General features: G+C 36.6%; 1 protein-coding gene across 1 annotated transcript in view; it reads right to left on the bottom strand.

Annotated features, from left to right (window-relative positions):
• Positions 1-4,524: 4,524 nt before the first annotated feature.
• PIP4P2 (phosphatidylinositol-4,5-bisphosphate 4-phosphatase 2) overlaps positions 4,525-26,260 on the bottom strand; it is a gene marked incomplete at both ends in the record, with an annotated part of 84,466 nt that continues 62,730 nt past the window's right edge. Inside the window, 2 exons of the mRNA XM_082858689.1 lie at positions 4,525-4,668; positions 5,328-5,418. Of these exons, the coding sequence (XP_082714815.1) occupies positions 4,525-4,668; positions 5,328-5,418 (235 nt within the window). The remainder of the gene's footprint in view (positions 4,669-5,327; positions 5,419-26,260) is intronic.

Genomic DNA, 26,260 nt, shown 5'->3' on the forward strand with positions numbered 1-26,260 from the left:
AAGGCAAGAAGGAAAGAAAGGAGGGAGGGAGGGAGAGAGGAAGGAAGGAAGGAGGGAAAGAAGGAAAAAAGACAGAAAGAAGATACAATAAAAATAAAATAAAGTATAATAAAGTTATTGAATTAAAAAATTCTTATTTAGAAAAAAAAAAAAGGGACGGAAAGAACCTTAGGACAAATGTTGGAAGCAAAGCTATACAGACAAAATCTTACACAGAAGCATACACATACACCCTCACTAAAAGAGGTAAATGGGGAAAAATCCTAAATCTTGCTGTCAGAGACCACCTCCTCAATTTGGGATGATTCATTGTCTAAAGGAGGGAAGGAAGGACGGAAAGAAAGAAAGAAAGAACGAAGGTAAAGTATAATATTGTTATTAAAATTAATTATTAAGAAAAAAATTAAAAAAAAAACATGGACGGATAGAACCCTAGGACAAATGGTGGAAGCAAGACTATACAGACAAGATCTCACACAGAAGCATACACATACACATTCACAAAAAGAGGAAAGGGGAAAAAATCATAGATCTTGCTCCTAAAGTCCACTTCCTTAATTTGGGATGATTGGTTGTCTATTCAGGTATTCCATAGATGCAGGGTACATCAAGTTGATTGTGGAGCTTTAATCCGTTGCTTCTGAGGCTGCTGGGAGAGATTTCCCTTTCTCTTCTTTGTTCTCACAGTTCTCAGGGCTCAGCTTTGGATTTGGCCCTGCCACTGCGTGTAGATCGCTGGAGGGCGTCTGTTTTTTGCTCAGACAGGATGGGGTTAAAAGAGCCGCTGATTGGGGGCTCTGGCGCACTCAGGCCGGCGGGGACGGAGGGGCACAGAGTGCGGGGCGGGCCTGCGGTGGCAAAGGCCGGCGTGACTTTGCACCAGCCTGAGGCGCGCTGTGCGCTGTCCCGGGGAAGTTGTCCCGGGATCCCGGGAACCTGGCAGTGGCGGGCTGCACAGGCTCCGCGGAAGAGGGGTGTGGAGAGTGACCTGTGCTCGCACACAGGCCCCTCGGTGGCGGCAGCAGCAGCCTTAACGTCTCCCGCCCGCCTCTGGGGTCCACGCTTTTAGCCGCGGCTTGGGCCCGTCTCTGGATTCCGCGCTTTCAGCCGCGGCTCGCGCCCGTCTCTGGATTCCGCGCTTTCAGCCGCGGCTCGCGCCCGTCTCTGGGGTCTGCGCTTTCAGCCGCGGCTCGCGCCCGTCTCTGGGGTCCGCGCTTTCAGCCGCGGCTCGCGCCCGTCTCTGGGGTTCGCGCTTTTAGCCGCAGCTCGCACCCGGCTCTGGAGTTCCTTTAAGCAGCGTTCTTAAACCCCTCTCCTCACGCCTCAGGAAACAAAGAGGGAAGGAAAAGTCTCCTGCCTCTTCGGCAGGTGCAGGCTTTTCCCCGGACTCCCTCCCGGCTAGCTGTGGTGCACTAACCCCTTCAGGCTATGTTCAAGCCGCCAACCCCAGTCCTCTCCCTGCGCTCCGGCCTCAGCTCGCAGCCCCGCCCGCCCCGGCGGGTGAGCAGACAAGCCTCTCGGGCTGGTGAGTGCCGGTCGGCACCGATCCTCTGTGCGGGAATCTCCCCGCTTTGCCCTCCGCACCCGTTGCTGTGCAGTCCTCCGCAGCTTCGAAGCTCCCCCCTCCGCCTCCCGCAGTCTCCGCCCGCGAAGGGGCTTCCTAGTGTGTGGAAACTTTTCCTCCTTCACAGCTCCCTCCCACTGGTGCAGGTGCCGTCCCTATTCTTTTGTCTCTGTTTTTTCTTTTGCCCTACCCATGTACGTGGGGAGTTTCTTGCCTTTTGGGAGGTCTGAGGTCTTCTGCCAGCCTTCAGTAGGTGTTCTGTAGGAGTTGTTCCACGTGTAGATGTATTTCTGGTGTATCTGTGGGGAGGAAGGTGATCTCCGTGTCTTACTCTTCCGCCATCTTCCAAGCATGGTATATCTTTTCATTTGTTGTGTTGTCTTCAATTTCTTTCATTAATGTCAGTTTAATGAGTATAGGTCTTTTACCTTCTGTAAAAGATTGGTTAGATTTAGTCTTAGGTATTTTATTCTTTTTGATGCAATTGTAAATGGACTGTTTTCTTTCTGATAGTTTGTTGTTAGTGTATAAAATTCAACAGATTTCTTTATATTAATTTTGTATCCTGCAACTTACTGAATTCATTTATTCTAGTAGTTTATTGGTGGTGTCTTTAAGATTTTCTCTCTATATAGTATCATGTCACTGGCAAACAGTGACAGTTTTACTTCTTCCTTTCCAATTTGGATTCCTTTTATTTCCTTTTCTTGTCTGATTGCTGTAGCAAGGACTTCCAATACTATGTTGAAAAGAAGTGTGAGAGTGGACATCCTTGTCCTTTTCCTGATCTTTGAGGAAATGCTTTCAGATTTTTGCTGTTGTGTATGATGTTGCTGTAGGTTTGTCATATATGGCTTTTATTATGTTGAAGTATGTTCCTTCTATACCCACTTTGTTGAGAGTTTTTATCATAAATGGATGTTGAATTTCTTTCTTATTAATATCTGCTTTGGGCTTCTACTTGGAAAGTTTTTCATTAGCATAAGATTATATAAACATTTACCTATACATTCTGGAACAAACATAAATTCCAAACCCAAGCACATTTACGAATTTAACATACCAATTCATTCAATCATTTATTCATTCATGCAACAAGTATCTATTGAACACATACAAACTAGGCATTCTTCTAAATGCTGGAAATAAAGCAGCAAATAAGACCAAGGTTCCTGCTATCATGGAGTTATATTCCAAAAGGAATATAATCAGGTAGCATATAATTTAATGTGGGATTTCAAGTTACTGGGGAAAGAATGTATTACTCAATATACAATGCTGCTACAACTAATCAACCATTAAGAAAATAAACAAATTAGATTTTCATTTCATAAATCAAGTATATTACAAATGGATTAAAAAATCTTTATTTTTAAAATAAAAGCATGAAAATACTGGAAAAAACATAAGTGAATATTACATAAAGGAACATTATATGCATTCTTGAACATGAAAACTTTAGAGTAAGATCTCAAGGCAATTTTAGAAAAACCTCTTATTTTTTAAAAATGGAATAGAACAAGGTAATTTTTGAACAATAATCTTTATTAGTATATTTTTAAAGGTACATATAATCCTGAGCAACTGCATTTATACATTTATCATTTACTCTTTGAAATTTACATGTAGTTTGTTCCAAACTCTCTGATGAGTACATTTTTATACTAATTAGGAACATAAATAATTAAAAATATTATTCTTATCCATGGAATAGCCAATTAATTTACTCAGAGCATCTCATTATCTAATTCTACTACTTCAAAAGCTTTAGAATATTACCTCTCAGTTAAGCAATTTCTTTTTCAAAACTGCAAAGATGGGCAGTGCAAGAGCTGATTCCTTAAATCCTAGTGAATTCTTAGAAAACTATGTTGCTTTTTGTCTTTGATCTGTATTTTGAATAAATTTGGTAATTATTTAACCAGCTATATTTGAGAAGAATGGTAAAAGTAACTGCATCTCATCTCAATATTTTAGCCAGTGTAAAATGTTACAGGGTCCCTTCACATAAAAGTATTCCATAATTATCCCAATAAGAAACATTTACCATGATCTAATGAAAAGGAGGACAACCTAATATAGATACATCTTTGTAAATGGTTAAATATTGTGAAATATGTTATGTGAAATACTTTAGTCTCCATAAAGGAATACATAGAGATGATTAACATTAAATTTCAAAAATCTAGGCCAGAACTTTTATAATTAGTAAATTAAAAAATGACAAAAATAAAAGACAAAAAGATCCTGTGACAAAGACAAAGATCCTGTGATCTTTGAGAAAAAAACATTTACCCAACATATCTCCAGCTGTGGACAAATAAATATTTTTATTCTTGTATTTTAAATTACTACCAAAATATTATATCTTTCTACAAACAACATAAAACAAGCATACAGTATCTAGAAATGGTCTTTATCTGACAAGAATGTCAAGTCTTTGAAGGTACACTAAATTTTTTTTTCCTGAATAAGGTCACTATGATCTTAGTTAAAGTTACAGTAAGCAGTTCAAGCAAAATGTGTATTGCTTAGATTTTAAAGCAAGCAATTGTGTTACTGTTTAATTAAAATATAAGTATAAATGTGAAGCTATTATACCAACATTTATAAACACTTCTTAGAAATACAGATCAGAAAGTAATGGAATAACTGATTTAAAAATAATGAAAGGTTGATGTTATATGTAAAATTTGGGAACAAATCAAAAATATATTTAAGAGATGTAAAAGAACATGAAGACCAAGCTTTATTATTTGGAGCTTGAAAACTTAGCAGCAAAACAACCTATCTGCATATAATGTAGTACAATGAGCATTTGTTCATAAAAGACTCCCAAAGTCTTAAAACTTCATACATAAACCAGAATAAAATCCATTAGGTAAATGATTTAAAGATGCCAGAGTAGTTTTCCAGAACTGCTAGATACTCTCACCTGCATTACCAAATCATAAACAAGCTTATGCAAAACTGTGTTCTGGATAACTCACTCTTATAGCTCCCCAATAACAAGCTCGGATAAGGCAGATCAAACCTAAGAAATAAGCAACTGCCCAAGAAACATAGGTTGCATGAAATCGCCTTGCAAAACCTTGGGTGCCAACCTAAAATAAAAAGCAATATAAAAATAAAAGGTTAGAAACTGAGAACTTGTGTTGGCTTACATGCAATTTTTATGAAGTATATTCCTAAGATGACAAAACCCCAACAAAATATGAGTTGCTGCATTTGTTGGCTACCACTAACAGAGTAAAATTTAATAAAATGACATTGCTAGCTACATTAACTATAAACTTTATAAAGTAAACAAAAATTCCATTAAAATATCTTATTTATAAAAGGAATTTAATCTATATAACCCCAATGTCATCCCCATATTGATAATAAATCTCTGTTTCACTTGAATAAAAAGAAGAATGGTTTTTCAGACCTTCATAGCTGAATGAGCATTGCTTCAGCTTTGGCCATGACAAAATTGGTTCTGGCACTAAATAAAAACAAATGGGCTTTTGTTAAATGGAGGGTAAAATTCCCAATGTCAAGGACCTTCAGAGGGATCCCAAGACATGATTTCACCTGGATGGGCAAGCTCCAGGCCCATGGATTGGCTTCAGATTGCTCATAGTTTTTCAGAAGCTTCTGGGCCTGATATGCGAGGGAGGCAGGTTCTTCAGCGATCAATGAAGGCTGTTCCAGACCTCACCATTTACTACTGATAAAGTTAAGAGGAAAGAATTCTAACAGCGAGTAGAGTAATACTCACAGTTAATCCAACTCCAATGAAAATACATATCATTCCAATGGTAATATATGCACAGCAGCGTCTTCGAGGAAGTGCACTACCCACAGAGGAACTGCAAATTCATGAGAACAAAACAGAATATTAAGTATTTACATGAAGATTCTCCATTTCATCTTTGTGAATACTTATCTACGGCTTTAGTAATACATATACTTCTATTTATTTATTCAACTTGAGAGACAAGAACGTACATAATAATATTTTTAATGAGTGATCTAAATCATACCTGGTGAATTTGTGTGTGAATTATTGTGGCTTTAAACAAAATTCAAGTGTTGATCATTGACAAAGTCCACAAAAACTCACTATGGTCAATAATGATCATCCAAGATAAAAATTTATTTCCAAAACAATCTATTCCAGAATGGAAAATCAGTGCTGTCTTACAAATAGAAATTGATTTTTTTTTTACATTTATAACCATTGTTATATGTTTAGTGTAGAAAATTTGGAAAATAAGAATAAAGAATAGAAAGGAAAATTACCTGTAATTCCACTACCATAAATACCGCTATTTTTCTCCAGCCATTTTTTACAACTTACCAATTTAGCATAAACATTTTCTTACATCATTAAGTATCCTCAAACTGGAATTCTGATAGATGAATATAACATAACTTAACCAATTCCCTAGTATTGGACACTTTTTTCTTCTTGGAAATAATGCCAGGTAAGCAACATCTAAAAGCACTGTGCTTATTTTTTTTAATGAAAGTATAGTTGATTTACAATGTTGTGTTAATTTCTGCTGTACAGCAAAGTGATTCAGTTATACATATATATATATTCTTTTTTATATTCTTTTCCATTATGGTTTAACACAGGATATTGAATATAGTTCCCTGTGCTACACAGTAGGACCTTGTTGTTTATCCATTCTATATGTAACAGTTTGCTTCTGCTAACCCCAAACTCCCAATCTATCCCTCTCCCCCACCAACTACTTTGGCAATCACAAGTGTGTTTCTGTTTCATAGATAGGTTCATTTGTGTCATATTTTAGATTCCACACATAAGTAATATCACATGGTATTTGTCTTTCTCTTTCTGACTTACTACACTTAGTATGATAATCACTAGTTGCATCCATGTTGCTGCAAATGGCATTATTTCATTCTTTTTTATGGCTGAGTAGTATTCCATTGTATGTATGTACCACATCTTCTTTATCCATTCATCTGTCAATAGACATTTAGGTTGTTTCCATGTCTTGGCTATTGTGAATAGTGCTATGAACATAGGAGTCCATGTATCTTTTTGAATTATAGTTTTGTCTGTACATATGCCCAGGAGTGGAATTGCGGGATCATATGGCAACTCTATTTTTAGGTTTTTGAGAACCTCCATACTGTTTTCCACAATGGCTGCACCAACTTACATCCCACCAACAGTGTAGGAGGGTTCCCTTTTCTCCACACCCTCTCCAGCATTTATTTGTAGACTTTTTTTTTTTTTTTTTTTTCGGTACGCGGGCCTCTCACTGTTGTGGCCTTTCCCGTTGTGGAGCACAGGCTCCGGACACGCAGCAGCCATGGCTCACGGGCCCAGCCGCTCCGCGGTATGTGGCACAAACCCGTGTCCCCAGCATCGGCAGGCAGACTCTCAACCACTGTGCCACCAGGGAAGCCCCTATTTGTAGACTTTTTAATGATGGCCATTCTGACAGGCATGAGGTAGTACCTCATTGTAGTTTTGATTTGCGTTTCTCTAATAATTAGTGACATTGAGCATCTTTTCATATGCCTGTTGGCTATCTGTATGTCTTCTTTGGAAAAATGTCTATTTAGGTCTTCTGCCCATTTTTCAATTTGAGTTGTTTGTGTTTTTGTTGTTGAGTTGTATGAGCTGTTTGTATATTTTGGAAATTAAGCCCTTATCAGTCACATCATTTGCGAATATTTTCTCCCAGTCTGTAAGTTTTCTTTTCACTTCCTTTATGGTTTCCTTTGCTGTACAAAAGCTTGTAGGTTTGATTAGTCCCATTTGTTTGTTTTTGCTTTTATTTCTATTGCCTTGGGAGACTGACCTAAGAAAATATTGGTACAATTTATGTCAGAGAATGTTTTGCCCCTGTTCTATTCTAGGAGTTTTACAGTGTCATATCTTATGTTTAAGTCTTTAAGCCATTTTGAGTTTATTTTTGTGTATCATGTGAGAGTGTGTTCTAACTTCACTGATTTATATGCAGCTGTCCAAATTTCCCAACACCCCTTGCTAAAGAGACTGTCTTTTTACCTATTATATATTCTTGCCTCCTTTGTCAAAGATTAATTGACCATAGGTGTGTGGGTTTATTTCTGGGCTCTCTATTCTGTTCCATTGATCCATATGTCTGTTTTTGTTCCAATATCGTACTGTTTTGATTACTGTAGCTTTGTAGTATTGCCTGAAGTCTGAGATGGTTATGCCTTCAGCTTTGTTCTTTTTCTTCAGGATTGCTTTGGCAATTCTGGGTCTTTTATGGTTCCATATGAATTTTAGGATTATTAGTTCTAGCTCTGTGAAAAAGGTCATGGGTAATTTGATAGGGATCACATTAAATCTGTAGATTGCTTTGGGTAGTATGGTCATTTTAACAATATTAATTCTTCCCATTGTGATTATTTTTCATTGTTTTCTTACGATAAATTTTTAGAATCAGAATTACAAAATTAAAGAGATTAAACTTCTAAAAATCTTTTAATACATACTGCAAGAAGCCTATGGGAAATTCATAAAATATATTTCTCAATTGAAATTCCAAATCCAATAGTTTTCAGTTCTCTCTACTTCTAATTTTTTTAATTTTCAAAATGATAAAAGTATAGCAAAGATCAAAAAGCCAATTGGTACTTTCTTCTCTTCCTAAATAAACATATATTAACACATATCATATATCACACATTGTGTTAGTGGATGATATAATTATCTGATTTGTTTGTGTATGGCCAGTGTCCACATTATGCCTACCACATGGTAAATTACTCATAGAATGCCTACTGAATAAATGAAACACAGAAATGCATCACTTACTAGGCATAATTTAGAAGTGTGCTATTCCAAAAGGTTAATTTTGCATAACAGAAAAATAGCTTCAATTCCCAAATCTTTTTTAAAATTGATGAATATTATTGCAAATATGTATCATAAAAATTCCTGAATAGTTGAAGAAAAATAAAAACATGTGGATGACCTGGGGGGTCATCATTAATTGCAGTAGTGTACAACCTGCTATCTGGAGTTATTAGGGCATCTGTGATTCATTGCCTTTATGTTACATTTAGCCTTAGACTGCTTTTAGTTTTAATAACTATGTCTGCATTTGGTGATTTTTCCTGCCTTATATCTCACAGCTGGCCACCATTTCTCATTTACCTATGTATCTGCCTCTGGCAGTCTAATCTACCATGGATTAGAAGGCAACAAATTTGCTAGAATATACTCAATAATTCAAAAGGGTCTAAGTGAATACCAGAGTAGCTTTTCTGTGAGCCAAAGGAACACACTTTAGTATATTAATTTCAGTGCATGAATTATACTTAGAAAACCCATGCTCATTTTTCATCACTCAACTTAAATAGTCACTACCTCTGGAAAATCTTCCCAGGAAAGAAATAACCTACTGCTACTCTACAACCCAGTGCCATCTTATCATAGGGAGAAGGCAATGACAAAAACACCTATCACATGCACAATAAAATCTCATACATTTAATACAAATATGGTATCTGTATGCAATATATAGTATTGTTTTGCAAGTGTTAAAACTTTACACGTACATGTGTTAAACTGTATGCTTCTGTGACTTGCTTTTTTTTCCTCAGTACTCTACATGAGACTCTTCCATAGTCATATGTGGAAACTTACTTCATTCATTTGCACAACTATCTTCCATTATATGGAATAACACAGCTTACTCATTCTCCCTGTTGATGGACAGTCAGGGTTTTGTTTTGTTTTGTTTTAAATGTTTTTGCTATTATAACAAGGCTACTTTGAATTTGCTTTTACGTGTTTCCTTATGTACATATGCAGGAATTTCTCAAACATATACCTAGGAATAGAATTGCTGGGTAGTACTGTGACATGTTTTTAATTTTAACAAATGCCAAATTTATATCCCCACCAACACTATTTGAGGGCTTCCACTGCTCCACCTACATCCTCATTAACCCTTCAACACTTGGTATTGTTCTCATGCTTGACAATTTCACGAGTGTGAATGGTATTTCGTTGTGATTTTATTATGTATATCCATAATTTGCAGTGAGGTTGGACATTTTTTCAAATGCAGGTTGACTACTGGTTTTATTTTTCTATTAATCGCTTGTTCATACCTATTGTCTCTGTCTTGGGCTGTCTTTAACTTACTGATTCATAGATGACATTTATATAATCTGCATACTATTCCATGCAGCTATATATACTGAACATATTTTCTTATAGTCTGTTTTTATAAATTCAACTTTAATAACATATTTTGATCATGAGTATTTACTAATGATACCAATGTAACACAAAGTACTTCTAATATAGTCAAAGCTATCAATCTTTTCCTTTAAGGTTCATACTTTTAATGCCTTGTCTAGGAAATTCTTTCCTACTTCTGTCATAAAAATATTTTTTTATCTTTTCTTCTAAAAGTATTACAATTTTGCTTTTTGTATTGCCAGCTACAAATTGGCACTTGCCATCTACCTCTACAAGGATTAAATCATGAGTCACTACAGCTGCTGACCTTCAACATCCCCTGAAAAGGAGTTCAGGGTGGAGTTCAGGAATGAGGCACTTTGTGCTCTGGGAAAAACTGGCAGAACAGGTCTTCAGATAGTTAGATATTTTCAGGAGATTTTATGAGCCCAATTCTTGTATCTCCTTGTATCTAGAAAAGTACTAAAATCCTTCATGGTGATGTCTGCTCCTTGTGACTAGTGGTAATCTTCATGAGACTAGCAGCAACCTCCTGCAAAAAATATGTGCTTGCCTGCATGTACTCCCCCTTTGCCAAAATTGCATTATACTGACCTTCCCCCCTCCCTCTTTGGAGCAGTTTCTCAGGGCTATCTGAAATGCAGTCTCCTGGGCTATAATCCTCATTATGCCCCCAATAAAAACTCACAGCTCTCACATTGTGTATTTTTTTTCAGTCAGCAGTATTTATGTCTATCTATAAGAGCAGATTCCTTATAATTATCTATTTTTATTTTACATATTTCAAAGTTAGATTATTTGTTGCACTCAAGTTCAAAATTTATACTTCTGATGAAGTGACCATAATGATAATAATTCTTTTTATATCTGTTCTATGATTGCCATTGACTCAATATGGTAACAAGTCTTCTGCTGCAGTTGCCTTTTCCAAGCAATTGGAGGAAGGGAGAGAAAAGGAGGCCAAGCAGCTTTTGTCTTTAAGGAGAGTATCAGGAAGATGTATTCATCACTTTGTTCATATTCCATTGGCCCTAACATAAACACATGGTCACAATTATCTGCAAGAGAGGTTAGGAAATGCAGTCTCCAGCTGGGTGGCCATTAAGACTGACAGTTCTACTGCAAGGAAAAAGAGAACAGCAGTCTTTGCTATTTTAACTAATATTACTATTGCTATTTTATTGTTGGTTAGTGTTTGCCTGGTATATCTTTCATTCTGGTTAGTGTTTCAAGGTTTCGCCTTTTACTTTCATTCTATGTTCTCATATTTCATGTGTTTCTTCTTCAAATTGCATACAGATGTACTTAAATCTAGTCTGATGATTTCTTGCAAGTTTTATTGACAAGTTTAGTCTAATTATATATATTCTGACAACTAATATATTTTGATTATCCCTTCTACCGTATTTTGGCTTTCTATTGTTTCTCTATTTGTTTTTCTACCCCCTTTTCTGGACTTCTTTTGGATTGACTATGATTCTTTTATTTCATTTTCTACCTACTATTTAGAAAGTTTTACAATTTATTTTTATTCATTTAGCAGTTGCACTTAAATTTTTAATATGAATACCTTTTAAAAACTAAAAGCATTTGGTAAATCTATCTTCCCAATAAATGCAAAGATCTTAGAAAGCTTTAACTCTAAACATTCCACTCCCATCTTACATGTTCTTGTTCTTCAATATTTCAGTTCAATTCTTTTATCTATCTATCTATCTATCTGTTTATTTATTTATTTATTTAATTTTGGCTGTGTTGGGTCTTTGTTGCTGCATGCAGGCTTTCTCTAGTTGAGGCAAGCAGGGGCTACTCTTTGTTGCAGTGCATGGACTTCTCATTGCGGTGGCTTCCCTTGTTGTGGAGCATAGGCTCTAGGGGACACATGCAGGCTTCGGCAGTTGTGGCACGTAAGCTCAGCAGTTGTGGCTCATGGGTTTAGTTGCTCCGCATGTGGGATCTTCCTGGACCAGGGCTTGAACCCGTGTCCCCTGCATTGGCAGGTGGATTCTTAACCACTGCTCCACTAGGGAAGTTCCAATATTTCAATTCAATTCTATTTTTGTTTCTCCAAATTTGTTAGCATTAATACTATTACTGTTATGTTTTTGGTATTTTATATAGTTAGTGTTCCTGATGAATGTTTAGAATTTCTTGGTTTATACTTTCTTCATTCTTATAGAGCAGAAATTTCTTCAGGGATATTTTCCCTAAATTCATCTTTTATCAATTTTTTAGTGAGGGTATCAGAATGGTAACCACTCTGTTTTGGTTGTTACTGCTGGTTAGTTGGTTCTGCATCTGCAAATATCTTTATTTTACCTTCATTAGTCTGTGATGGTTTAGACACTTTGACAGTTAATTTCTGTTAGAACTTTGAAGTATTTTTAAACTTTTTGGCTTCCATTGTTGTAGTTGAGATGTTTGCTGCTATCTTTTTCATACTAAAAATCTGACTTTTCTGTCTCTGCTTTTAATATGTTCTATTTATTTTAGGTTGTCTGCAAACTCATTATAACATATTTGTTTATTCTGCTTGGATTTCATTGTTCCTTTTGAATCTACAGGTTCATATCTTTCATAGATCTGAAAATCCTTAGGGATTATCTCTTCAAAATGCCTCTATCCCATTCTCTAGTTTTTCCTTCTAGATCAGAAATATATCAGATGCTCTTATATATATTTATTTCAATATTATTTTCATCTTTGTCTCTCTGATGGATTCTAGGTAATTTACTTTACTCTATCGTCCAATCCATAACTTTAGTTGTCAACTTAATCTGATCTGCTGTTTAGCTTGTTCCACTGTACTTTCATTTCTGTAATTTTTAATTTCCAGAAGTTTTATTGTATCTTTCAAAACCTGCCTGCTTATTGTTTGGGTTAATTAATTTTTTATTTTTAAATAATTGTAGACTCAAAAGCAGTTATAAGAAATAATACAGAGCGCTCTCATTCATCCTCTACCCAATTTCCCCCAGTGGTAACATCTTGCAAACTACAGTACAATATTATAACCAGCATACTGACATTAATAAAATCCACTGATATTCATATTTCCTGTTTTACTTATATTCATTTGTGTGTATGTGTATATTTAATTCTGTACAATTTATCCCATGTGGAGGTTCATATACCCACCACCACAGTTAAGATACAGAAGAGTTCCATCACTGCAAGGATCCTTTTATAACCACACTCACCTCCCTCTTGCCTACCCACCCCCTGTACTCACCACACCATCACGCACCTGTTCTCCATTCCTAAAATTTTGTCATTTCAAAACTGTTATATAAAAGGAATCATGCTGTAAGCCACCTTGTGTGACTGGTTTTCACTCAGCATAAATTCCCAAAGATTCACCCAAATGGTTGCATGGATGAACTGTTGTTCATTCCTTTGACTGTTGAATAGTATGTCAAGGTCTGGAAAAATCACAGTTTGTTTAACAATTCAGCCATAGAAGGACATCTAGGTTGTTTCCAGTTTCAGGCTATTAAGAATAAAGTTGCTATGAACATTTATGTACAGATTTTTGTATGTGCCCAGTTCGTTTCTTATAGACTCTTATCTGTCTTCTCTTATTTCTATTAAAAAAAAAACATTTTAGACATGGTTATAACATATTCTATAGCTAACATTATAATATCTGAAGTTCCTAGAAGTCTAATTATGCTGTTTGTTATCAATGCCAATTCTGCTTATTGTATCTTGTTTCCTCATGTTGGTATTTTTGTTAAAAACTTATTTTGACAGACCTTAATATAAGAAACCCTAGCAGGCATGGTTTAGGAATGTCTTCATCCACAGAGAATTTTCATTTGCTTTTCCCAGGCTCCCTAGAATGATACCAATCTTAAACTACTTTAAAATGATTTATGGGACTGGGTTTTCTTAGACCATATAAACCAGGTAAAATATAAACCTGAAATTCACTGTTCTTATAAAAATTTCCATTTGTATTCTTCCTTTTCTGGTGGGCATTTTCCTTGACCTACTCTATTCATGAAGAATAGTCCTTTATTGGGGGTGGGGATGGATGGTATTCCAACTCTCCACCTTCTGCAAGACCAAGACCTTCTCTCTCATTCTTCATTTGAACACTGAAACCCAAGTATCTGGGTCCCTAGTATTGATAAATACCCTTAGGACAGCCCTGGTGGTCATTTGCTCTCCATTTTTGTTCCCTGGGGATTTTCTTAACTTTCATATGAGCTGAACAATGCATTTAAAAGGATATTTGTAATGGTTAACTAGTCTTTCATATTACTGGATGTGAAAGTCAAGAGCCTCTAATATACAAAAATGTGGACACTGAATATCCAAGAGGAAAAGATCATGCAAGGTTTCTCAGACATCTGATTATTCACCCTTCAAATTATTTACCTTCCCCTTCATAACACTCCCCTGTGAAACACTAGCATTGTGAAGGACACCTGGAAAATAAAGACGGTGCCAAGCAGTGTTATTTAAGCACAATTTTCAGATGAGGTAGCCAGGGAAGGCTTTATTAGGTGAAACTTAAGGGCAGGGTAAGATGTGAATAGGTGGGAGAGTAAGTCATCTTAGCTGCTAACAGTAGCTAGAAAAAATAATACTTTTGTTCAAGGAACAAGCAGCAAAATAACCTTTCTTCCAGAGAAGGTTTCTGTAAGTGAGTAAAATTAAAGGGATTTTCAGCTAATTTGTGAGGTTAAGTAGTTATTTTCCAAGTAAACAGGAATGAGAAAGGGACGAGCCAGGTCACTCCAGGCCTAGCAGGAGATTAAGGGACAAAAGCAAGAAACTCTATTGTATATTTATGGAAGTAGAAGAATTTGTTGAGGCTGGTGGTGTGTGTAGAGGTAGAAGAAAACATAATAAAGATACCACTAGAGAAGTTAGGCAAATATCTAAACTTGGAGGGTTGTATAAATCTTGATAAGAAGTTTAGAGTTTGATTTTGGATTTTAGGCAATGGGCCTGTAATAATCTATATGGTGCATTTATGTCAATAAGTATAAAATATCTTTGCTTAGCATACTTCACATGGCACTAATAGAAAAACCTAAAATAACAATGGCAATGGCACCTCCTTCGGTTGTGCAATATACAACCTGCACAGATGTATGCTATGGCCATGAATTTGGGAGCTACAAAAAGGTTTGAAGCTGGAGAGTTTGAAATCATATTTTCACTTGGAGACCTTTACTCTAATAAACTGGAAGAGAACTATAAGGCTGAAGACCAAGAGATAAATTAGAAAGCTATTGCAGTAGTCCTGGTGAGAGATCCTGAATGCTTGAACTATATATAATAGAAATAGTAAGAATAAGGTAACAGAATTGAAATGTCAAGAGACAGAATTGACAGGACCTGTTTCCATTTGGATATTGTGAATAAAGATACACTCAGATTTCTGGCTTGGTCAGCTGAGCAGATAGCAAAACATTCATTAATGTAAGTTATTCATCAACACACAAGGACGATTAGTTTGCAGAGTGAGGTGGGCAAGTTGGATACATTCTGTTTGAGATGCCTATGGGACACCAGGTTGAAATAACTACAGGCAAATGGTGAATACAGATTGTATATTTACATCTGAAGGTCTGAAGAGAGATCTGGGATGATTTAATGATATATTGGTTGTGATTTAGTGGCATATAAATGATATAAAAACATATGAGAAAGCACAGATATATTGTGATTAGGTTCCAATCCTGGAGAATAGCAATATTTAATGAGTTGGAAGAGGAAGTGGAGCCAGGAAAGGAGATAGCAAATGAATGTTCTGAGAAGTGGGAGAAAACCAGGAGAAAGTGATGTCTGAAACCAAAAGAAGAACAAATTTTAAGGATAAAAAGCAGGGTAATCAACAGAACCAAATACTAAAGAGAAAACAAGGAAATGAAGATTGAACAGATGTATTAAACTTTGCAAGTGGGGAGAGCAATCAAGATGGCAAAGTACTCAGATGTGAAGCTCACCCTCTCTCACAAATACAACAAAAGTACATCTATACATGGAACGATTCTCACAGAATATCTACTGAATGCTGGCAGAAAACCTCAAACTGCTGAAAGGACAAAGAAAATCTCCGTGTAACCAGGTGGGAAAAAAGAAAACAGGAAAAAAAAAAAAAAAAGAAAAATGAAAATGAAAAAGGAGTCGGGACCAGACCTGTGCCCCTGGGAGGGAGCTGTGAAAGAGGAAAGATTCCTGCACCCTGGGAAACCCTTTCAGCAGCTCCCTGGACAGACGTAAGGGGAGCTTCAGAGCCTCTGAGGAGAACACTAGTAGCCAGTTTGCAGCAGCCCAGCCTGAGACGCCCATCTTTGGTTCTGGCAGGGACTGTGTACTGGAATTCGGGCTTAAGAGATCAGAACCAGGGAGAAGACTGGGGTTGGCTGTGTAGAAACAGACTCGGGGGGCTGGAATCCAGAGTGGCCATGCTGGGGGTGTACACCAAGGAAGCCTGGGCCACCTTAGAGGTCAGTCGCCATTGTTTGGGGGCTGCTCTAGGGAGGGGCGGGACCTGGATTGTAGCTTTTTTCCCTGTGCACGTGCTTGCAGAGGCAGGATACTGCCTGCACAGGCTCCAGGGGCGGTCCCGAGCCTCCACTGCAGCCCACCCAGACACCAGGAGTGGTCGTCGGGCCCCTGCGGACACCCTCCCGGACCCCAGGAGTGGTTGCCACCCCCTGATGACTCCCTTCTGGACCACAGGAATGGTCATGGGCCCCTGCTGATGCCCTCCCGGACTCCAGGAGTGGTCATGGCCCCCCTACCGACTTCCTCCTGTACCCCAAGAGTAGTTGCAGGCTCCCACTACCACCCATCCAAACTCCAGGAGTGGCTGTAAGCTGCCTCCATTCCCATCGCATGCCCCAGGGGGTGTGCCTGAGCCACCCGCTGCTGCCAAAAACCCCAAGACCAGAAACCAGCAACCTCAACCAGCACCCCCTATCAAGGAAATAACAACGAGCACACACTGAAGAAAGAAGTAACAGGCATCCATATTAAAAACAGCCCTTGCACCAAACATACTAAACCCACACAAGCTACGCAGGGACAGCCCTACCTATAAATAGCCCTCCAAGACCACAGTAGATAATTGTTTCTCCTAAATTCACAGAGTAAGAGAAATATAAGTAAAATGAAAAAGCAGAGGAACCACTCACAGTTAAAAGACCAAGAGTATTCCCCTGAAAGAACAAACAATGAAGCAGACCTCTTCAGTCTAATAGATACAAATTTCAAAGAGGGGATAATGAAAATACTGAAGGAATTAAGAAAGGCTATCGACAGAAATGCAGAGTATTGTAAAAAGGAACTAGAAACTATAAAGAGGAACCAAGAAAAATTAGAAAACTCATTTGCAGAGACGAAAGCTGAGCTAAAGGCAATACATAACACAATAATGCAGAACAAATAAGTGACCCGGAAGATAAAATAATGGAAATCATGCAATCAGGACAGAAGACAGAAAGTTAAATGAAAAAAAACTGAAAGCGATGTAAGAGACCTATGGAATAATATAAAGCATGCCAACCTATGCATAATAAGGATTCCAGAAGGGGAAGAAAGAGAAAAGGGGATCAAAAATGTATTTGAAGAAATTATGGCTGAAAACTTCCCAAACTTAAAGAAGGAAACAGATATCCAGGTACAGGAAGCAGAGAGGGTCCCAAACAAGATAAACCTAAACAGACCTACACCAAGACATACCAAAATGGCAAAAGTTAAAGATAAAGAGAGGATTCTAAAGGCAGCAAGAGAAAGGCAAAGAGTTAATTACAAGGGAACCCCCAAAAGGCTGATTCCTCTACAGAAGCGATGAAGGCCAAAAGCAAGTGTCAAGATATACTCAAAGTCCTGAAAGGGAAAAATCAGCAAATAATCTCTACCCAGCGAGATTATCATTTAGAATAGAAGGTGAGACAAAGAATTTCTCGGACAAGCAAAAACTAAAAGAATACAGCAATACTAAACCTATCCTAAAGGAAATATTGAAAGCTCTTCTCTAAATAGAAAAGAAGTAAGAATCTATAGAAAAGAGAAAATCACAATTGGAAAATAAATCACTTAAATAAGCCAGTACACAGATTAAAAAAAAATTATGTGAAAGTTATGATAACCACAATGAACAGCAAAAGGATGAACATGAAGATGTAAAAGAGGACATCAAAATCATAAAATGTGGGGGAGGATAGTAAGAAAATGTAGATTTTTTATTCCCTAGAATGTGTTTGAGCCAATATGACTACCAGTCTAAGGCAAGTAGATATAAGAAGGGGTTAACATAGTTGATAAACAGGGTAACCACAAATCAAAAACGTACCATAGATTTACAAAAAACAAAAAGAAGAGAACATAAGCATAATACAAAAGAAAATCATCAAGCTACAGAAGTAAAAACAAAAAGAAAAAGGAAGGAATAAAGAAGAAATATGAAATCAATGGGAAAACAAGGTTTAAAATGGCAATAAATACATATCTATCAAGAAGTACCTTAAAAATCAATGCACTCAATGCTGCAATCAAACGACACAGAGTGGCAGATTGGATAAAAAAAAACAAGAGCCTATGATATGCTGCCTACAAGAGACTCACTTTAGGGCAAAGGAGACAACAGATTGAAAGTGAGGGGATGGAAAAATATATTTCATGCAAACCGAAATGACAAGAAAGCGGGGGTCACAATACTTACACTAAATAGAATTTAAAACAAAGCCATAAAGAAACATAAAGAAGGACATATATAATGATAAAAGGACCACTACAAGGAGAGGATTTTACACTCATCAACATATATGTACCTAATACAGGATCACCCAAATACATAAAACAAATACTAACAGACATAAAGGGAGAAATTGACAGGAATACAATAATAGCAGGAGACTTTAACACCCCAGTCACATCAATGGACAGATCTTCCAGACAGAGAATCAATAAGGCAACAGAGAAAATAGATGATACAATAGGACAGTTAGACTTAATTGATATTTTCAGGACATGACATCCAAAAAAGACAAGTGCACATGTAACATTCTCAAGGATTGATCGCATATTAGGGCCAAAATAAGCCTCAACAAATTTAAGAGTATAGAAATTACCTCAAGCATCTTTTCTGACTACAAAGGCATGAAACTGGATATTAACCACAGAAAAAGAAATGAGAACAAAATGATTACATGGAGACTAAACAACATGTTACTAAAAAACAAATGGGTCAGTGATGACATCAAAGATGAAATTTAAACAAAATACCTATATAGTACTACCATATGACCCAAAACCTCACTACTGGACATATTCCCAAAGAAAACCATAATTCAAACAGACACATGAACCCCAATGATCATTGCAACACTATTTATAATAGCCAGGACATGGAAGCAACCTAAATGACCATCAACAGAGGAATGGATAAAGGAGATGTGGTACATATATACAATGGAATATTACTCAGCCATGGAAAGGAACAAAGCTGGATAATTTGTAGAGATATGGATGGACCTAGAGTAGAGTAAGTCTGAAGGAGAAAAACAAATATTGTATATTAATGCACATATGTGGAATCTAGAAAAATGGTATAGATGATCTTATTTGCAAAGCAGAAATAGAGACACGGACATAGAGAACAAATGTATGGATACCAAGGGGGAAAGAGGAGGTTGGGGGAATTGGGAGATTGGGATTGACATATATACAGTATTGATACTATGTATAAAATAGATAACTAATGAGAACCTACTGTATAGCTCAGGGAACTCTACTCAGTGCTCTGTGGTGACCTAAAGGGGAAGGAAATCCAAAAAATAGGGGATATATGTATAGCTGATTCACTTTGCTGTACAGTAGAAACTAATACAACATTGTAAAGTAACTATACTCCAATAAAAAATAATTTAAAAATAAGTAAAAAATAAAAAAAATACCTTGAGACAAATGATGATGAAAACACAACCATACAAAACCTATCAGATATAGCAAAAGCAGTTATCAGAGGGAAGTTCATAGAGATACAGGTCTTCCTCAGAAAACAAGAAAAATCTCAAATAAACAACCTAACATACCACTTAAAAGAATTAGAAAAAGAACAAACAAAATCTAGAGTCAGCAGAAGAAAGGAAATAATAAAGATCAGAGAGGAAATAAACAAAACAGAGATTTAAAAAATAGAAAAATTAATAAAACCAGGAGCTGATTCTTTGAAAGGATAAACAAGACTGACAAACCTCTGGCCAGGCTCACCCAGAAGAAAAGAGAGAGAATACAAATAAACAAAATAAGAAATGAAAAAGGAGACATAAAAACTGATAACACAGAAATACAAAAAACCATAAGGGAATACTATGAACAATTATATGTCAACAAATTAGAAGACCTAGAAGAAATGAACATTCTTCTAGAAACATACAGCCCACCAAAACTGAAAGAAGAAATAGATGATTTGAACAGACCAGTCACTAGAACGGAAATAGAATCTGGAATTTAAAAACTCCCTACAAACAAAAGTCCAGAACCAGATGGCTTCACAGGTGAATTCTATCAAACATACAAAGAAGAACTTATACCGATCCTTCTCAAACTCTTCTGAAAAGCTAAAGAGGAAGGAACACTCTGAAGGACATTCTATGAAGCCACAATCACCCTGATACCAAAACAAGACAAAGACACCATGAAAAAAGAAAATTACAGGCCAATATCTGTGATGAACATAGATGCAAAAATTCTCAACAAAATATTAGCAAACCAAATCCAGCCACACATAAAAAAGATGATAAACCACGACCAAGTGGGATTCATCCCAAGTTCACAAGGATGGTTCAACATACGCAAATCAATGTAATATACCACATAAACAAAAGAAAGGACAAAAACCACATGATCATATCAATAGATACAGAAAAAGCATTTGACAATATTCAACATCCATTCATGATAAACATTCTTACCAAAGTGGGTACAGAGGTAACTATCTCAAAATAGTAAAAGCTACTCATGATAAACCCACAGGCAACATAAAATGAAATGGTGAAAAGTTGAAAGGCTTCTTGCTAAAATCTGGAACAAGACAAGGATGCCACTCTCACCACTTCTCTTCAACATAGTATTAGAAGTCCTAGCAACAGCAATCAGACAAGAAAAAGAAATAAAACATATCCAAATTGGAAGAGAAGGGGTAAAACTGTCATTATATGCAGATGATATGATTCTATGTATAGAAAACGCTAAAGACTCCACACAAAAACTACTAGAACTGATAAATGAATTCAGAGAGATATCAGAATATAAGATTAACATACAGAAATTAGTTGCATTTCTTTATGCCAACAATGAAATATCAGAAAGGGAATGTAAAAAAACAATACCTTTTAAAATCACAACCCAAAAAATAAATACTTAGGAATAAACCTCACCAAGGATGTGAAGGACTTATATGCTGAGAAGTATAAAACATTAATAAAGGAAACTGAAGGTGATTCAAAGAAATGGAAAGCAATCAACAGATTTAATGCGATCCCTATCAAATTACCCATGACCTTTTTCACAGAACTAGGACAAATAATCCTAAAATTCATATGGAACCATAAAAGACCCAGAATTGCCAAAGCAATCCTGAAGAAAATGAACAAAGGTTGAAGCACGACCATCCCAGACTTTAAGCAATACTACAAAGCTACAGTAATCAAAATAGCATGATATTGGCACAAAAACAGACATATGGAACAATGGAACAGAATAGACAGCCCAGAAATAAACCCACACAACTACAGGCAATTAATCTCCAACTAAGGAGTCAAGAATATACAATAGGAGAAAGTCTCTTCAGCAAGGGGTGTTGGGAAAGTTGGATGGCTGCATGTAAATCAATGAAGTTAGAACATGCCCTTACACCATACACAAAAATAAACTCAAAATGGCTTAAATTCTTAAACATAAGACGTGACACCATAAAACTCCTAGCAGAAAGCATAGGCAAAACATTCTCTGACGTAAATGGTACAAATGTTTTCTTAGCTCAATCTCCCAAGGCAATAGAAATAAAAACAAAAATAAACAAATGAGATGTAATCAAACTAACAAGCTTTTGCACAACAAAGTAAACCATAAACAAAACAAAGAGACAACTTACAGAATGGGAGAAAATATTTGCAAACGATGCGACTGACAGGGGCTTAATTTCCAAAATATACAAACAGCTCATACAACTCAACAACAAAAAAAACAAACCCAATTGAAAAATGGGGAGAAGAGCTAAAGAGACCTTTCTCCACAGAAGACATACAGATGGCTAATAGGCACATGAAAAGATGCTCAACATTATTAGAGAAATGCAAATCAAAACTACAATGAGGTACCACGTCACATCAGTCAGAATGGCCATCATTAAAAAGTCTACAAGTAACAAATGCTGGAGAGGGTGTGGAGAAAAGGGAACCCTCCTACACTGTTGGTGGGAATGTAATTTGGTGCAGCCACTTTGGAAAACATGGAGTCTCCTCAGAAAACTAAAAATAGGACTACCATATGATCCAGCAATCTCACTCCTGGCATATATCCTGACAAAACTCTATGTCAAAAAGATATACGCACGTCTATGTTCATAGCAGCACTATTCACAATAGCCAAGACATGGAAACAACCTAAATGTACATTGACAGATGAATCAATAAAGAAGATGTGGTACAGGGACTTCCCTGGTGGTCCAGTGGTTGAGAATCCACCTTCCAATTAAGGGGACACAGGTTCAATCCCTGGTCGGGGAACTAAGATCCCACATGCTGCAAAGCACTCTAGAGCCTGCGCACCACAACTAAGACCCAACGCAGCCTAATAAATAAATATTTTTTTAAAAAAAAGATGTGGTACATATACACAATGGAATACTGCTCAGCCATAGAAAAGAATGAAATAATGCCATCTGCAGCAACATGGATGCAACTAGGGATTATCATACTAAGTGAAGTATATAAGAAAAAGAAAGACAAATACCATATGATATCACTTACATGTGGAATCTAAAATATGACATAAATGAACCTATCTATGAAACAGAAGCAGAATCAGGGACATAGGGAATAGACTGGTGGTTGCCAAGTGGGGAGAGGGTTGGATTGGGAGTTTGGATTAGCAGATGCAAACTGATATATATAGAATGGATAAACAACAAGGTCCTACTGTATGGCACAGAGAACTATATTCAATATCTTGGGATAAACCATAATGAAAAAGAATATGAAAAAGAATGTGTATATATATATATATATATATATATATAACTGAATCACTTTGCTGTACAGCAGTAATAACAACATTGTAATTCGACTAAACTTCAATTAAAAATAAATTTAAAAAATAAAATTTGCAATTGGGACATGAATTTTGTCAGAGCAAATTTCAGTGGCCTAGTGGGGACTGATGCTAATTCTACTTTACTCCTGGAGAAATGTGGCACCATGATGGACTAAAGAGATATGCCTTGAAAGGAAGAGACATGCATCCCTCTAAGAAGAAATAAAGTGAGCATAGATATAAAAAATGTTTAGAGGTAGGAAGTGTGAAGATGAGGGAGTTCACAGATAGCCTTAAACATCTGAGAGAGACAGGAAGAAGGCAACTCTGAGATAGAGAAGAGGGTATGAGGGATGGGGGTTTAAGAGGAACAGAAAATATCTGGAGATAACCACTTTGAGGAATGGGGGAGAGAGTTAATCAAGGACACTTAAATAGGGAATATCAAGCAAGGGTTTAGCTGAAATGTAAAGCTCTACATTTGTAAAGAGCTAATCAACATAGAATTTTTTCAGCTCTCAGTTGTCTTGGTAAAGGAAGGAAGAAGCCATGGCCATATTGATGCAAGATTGGTGGTTTGAAAAGCAGGTAGATGGATCTGAATTTCAAGGGATGATGATCTAGCCAATCTAGAAAACCTAGGAGTCTCTCTATACCTACATTCAAAATGAGCTTATCATCTCTCTGCTGGACACAGTTCTTCTAGATCTTTCATTCCCTATCTTAGTGAATGGTTCTACAGCCTCTCAGAAACAAGGTCATTCTTGACCCCAATCTCTCTCTTGTCCCTTCACATTAAACCCTATCTATTCCATTTCCTTCATAGCACACCTATACTTTGACTCCTCTGTACCTCTATACCTTTGCACAGGTTGCTCCTTCTACAAGGAACCATTGGCCCTTTTTTTCATATCACTCCAAGTCATCTTTAACATCCCTCCTTCCTGGAAGCCTTCTTTCACATTCCCTCTCCCTCCAGTCTGGATTAGGGGCCCTTTAGAGCAGAGCATGCTGGGTATACCCTTCCAAACCGCTTAAAACTTTATTGTAATGGTCTATTCTCTTCCATATACCCACAAGACTAAGTCCTTTGAAGGCAAGGTTATATCTTTATTTTGAGCACCTAGTACCTAGCACAGGACGTTGAATTAATGAATAATTATAAAAGAAAGAACTAAACAGAAAAATAAAAGGATAACTTCTGAGAATGAGTCTGCTATTGATTAAAATGACTGGAAGAGATCCCCAAAATACCTCAGTGATGTAGGAGAAATGATATTCATTGATAATTATCATGGATTAAATCATCATGTCTACTAATCTTAAATCCATTAAAACATCTTCATGGAAATATCGTCCAAGTTGTCATTTCAGAATGCTAGGACTACATCTCCTGCCCAGCAGTAGCTACAAGCTGCCCAATTGAAAGAGAAACCTCACCTCCAGCTACAATAGCTTCAGTGATTGCATGAGTAAAAAACAGTGAGATAAAAAATGCTTCTTGGTCTCTGGAGCCCTGGGGAAAGGTATTCCCCACTTGTTTTGTGAGATATAAAAATAACACGCTAGTTCCATAGCAATGATTTAGTAACTTTTATAACTTAACAATAATTTTAGGACATTTGTTATTTGAGTTTAAAGAAATAAAAATCTCAGAATCTTACTTCAACAGATGACTCATCAGTTTTTTAAGAAAAACATTCAAAAAGAAAAGAAATCTAGATATGACCCCTGAGTGTTCATGTAATAACAGCATCTTTGCTCAAATAAGTAATGCATGCCCTAAGTCCTCCCAAGCTCAGCATGTGATTCCAATTCTACACACATTCCTCTAAGAATGATATTTAAGCTGATTTATTTCATGTGAATTTCAAAGCAAGTTGTTCCTTAATTGATAAATTCTTCTCCACATTAATACAGTCTTGTGATACCTTAACCAATGGTAGAATATCTAGACATTCAATACTTCTTTATTATTAGCAAAATATTGCCATTGTTCTAAAATAATTAACCAACCAAGCAAATCACTTGAGCAAAATCCTTACCCTTTCCAACAGTTCCTCATCTATAAAATGAGGATAATAATTCTTGCTAGCCAGGATTTTTGTAAAGATTACAGCTAATATATATGTGTACACAAAGCAACAATCACTGTGCTTAGCACACAATCTGCTAATCATTAGAAGTTTTTTATTTTCTAAAAGATTTTTAAAATCTAATTTAATGTTCTTCATAAAGATATATGCAATTTAATTGTCTTCATTTTTGTGAAAATACAGATAACATACAGAAATATGGATTATTCACACACACGTGTATTTGGTATGTCCCTGAAGTATATATTTTTCTGTGCACTTATTTTGGGTTATCCACTTTGCTTCTCCATGTACAGACTTGTCCTGGATTCAGCTAAGTTAAGCATTCATATGATTAATTTCACAAATAAATAAAAAAGGAAATATCTGTTCCTTTGAAGCTAGAAATGTGCTGTAAAGAAGTTATTCCCACAGGATTATATTTAGCTGGAATCAGATCTAGCACAAATAAATGGAGATATTTTGTTACATATATTCTACTTCTCAGACACTTTTTAATTCTTTCCTCCTATAAACCACTCTTAGGATTATTTTACTCTCAAAATAGATATAGTATTTATATTATTCTAAGGATCACAAAAATGTAACTATGAGCTGATATTTTTTATTTTAAATATTAATTATCAAAACATTCCAGTCTAATTTCCTTTGCTTACTTTCCACACATGTAAGTGGAAAACAGTAATTTTTGAATTAAATTTCATTATCAAAATAGATGCTGTGGGGGCTTCCCTGGTGGCACAGTGGTTGAGAGTCCACCTGCCGATGCAGGGGACATGGGTTCGTGCCCCGGTCGGGGAAGATCTCACATGCCGCAGAGTGGCTGGGCCCGTAAGCCATGGCCACTGAGCCTGCGCGTCCAGAGCCTGTGCTCTCCAACAGGAGAGGCCACAACAGTGAGAGGCCCGTGTACCGCAAGAAAAAAAAAAAATAGATGCTGTGCAGAAAAGAGTATAGCAGGCCTAACACTGCTATCCTTAGACAAGTTGGCTTGTAAGGTTAGCCCTTGGCTGACACCTGGGAACTTAGATTTCAAAAAAGTTCTAACTATTCCCTTACTGATAAGAGTGGGTTGCTATACCTAAATTACTTGTACAACCAATATGG

The sequence above is a fragment of the Leucopleurus acutus genome, assembly GCF_964270905.1.
Source record: "Leucopleurus acutus genome assembly, chromosome: 17".
Lineage (NCBI taxonomy): Eukaryota > Metazoa > Chordata > Mammalia > Artiodactyla > Delphinidae > Leucopleurus > Leucopleurus acutus.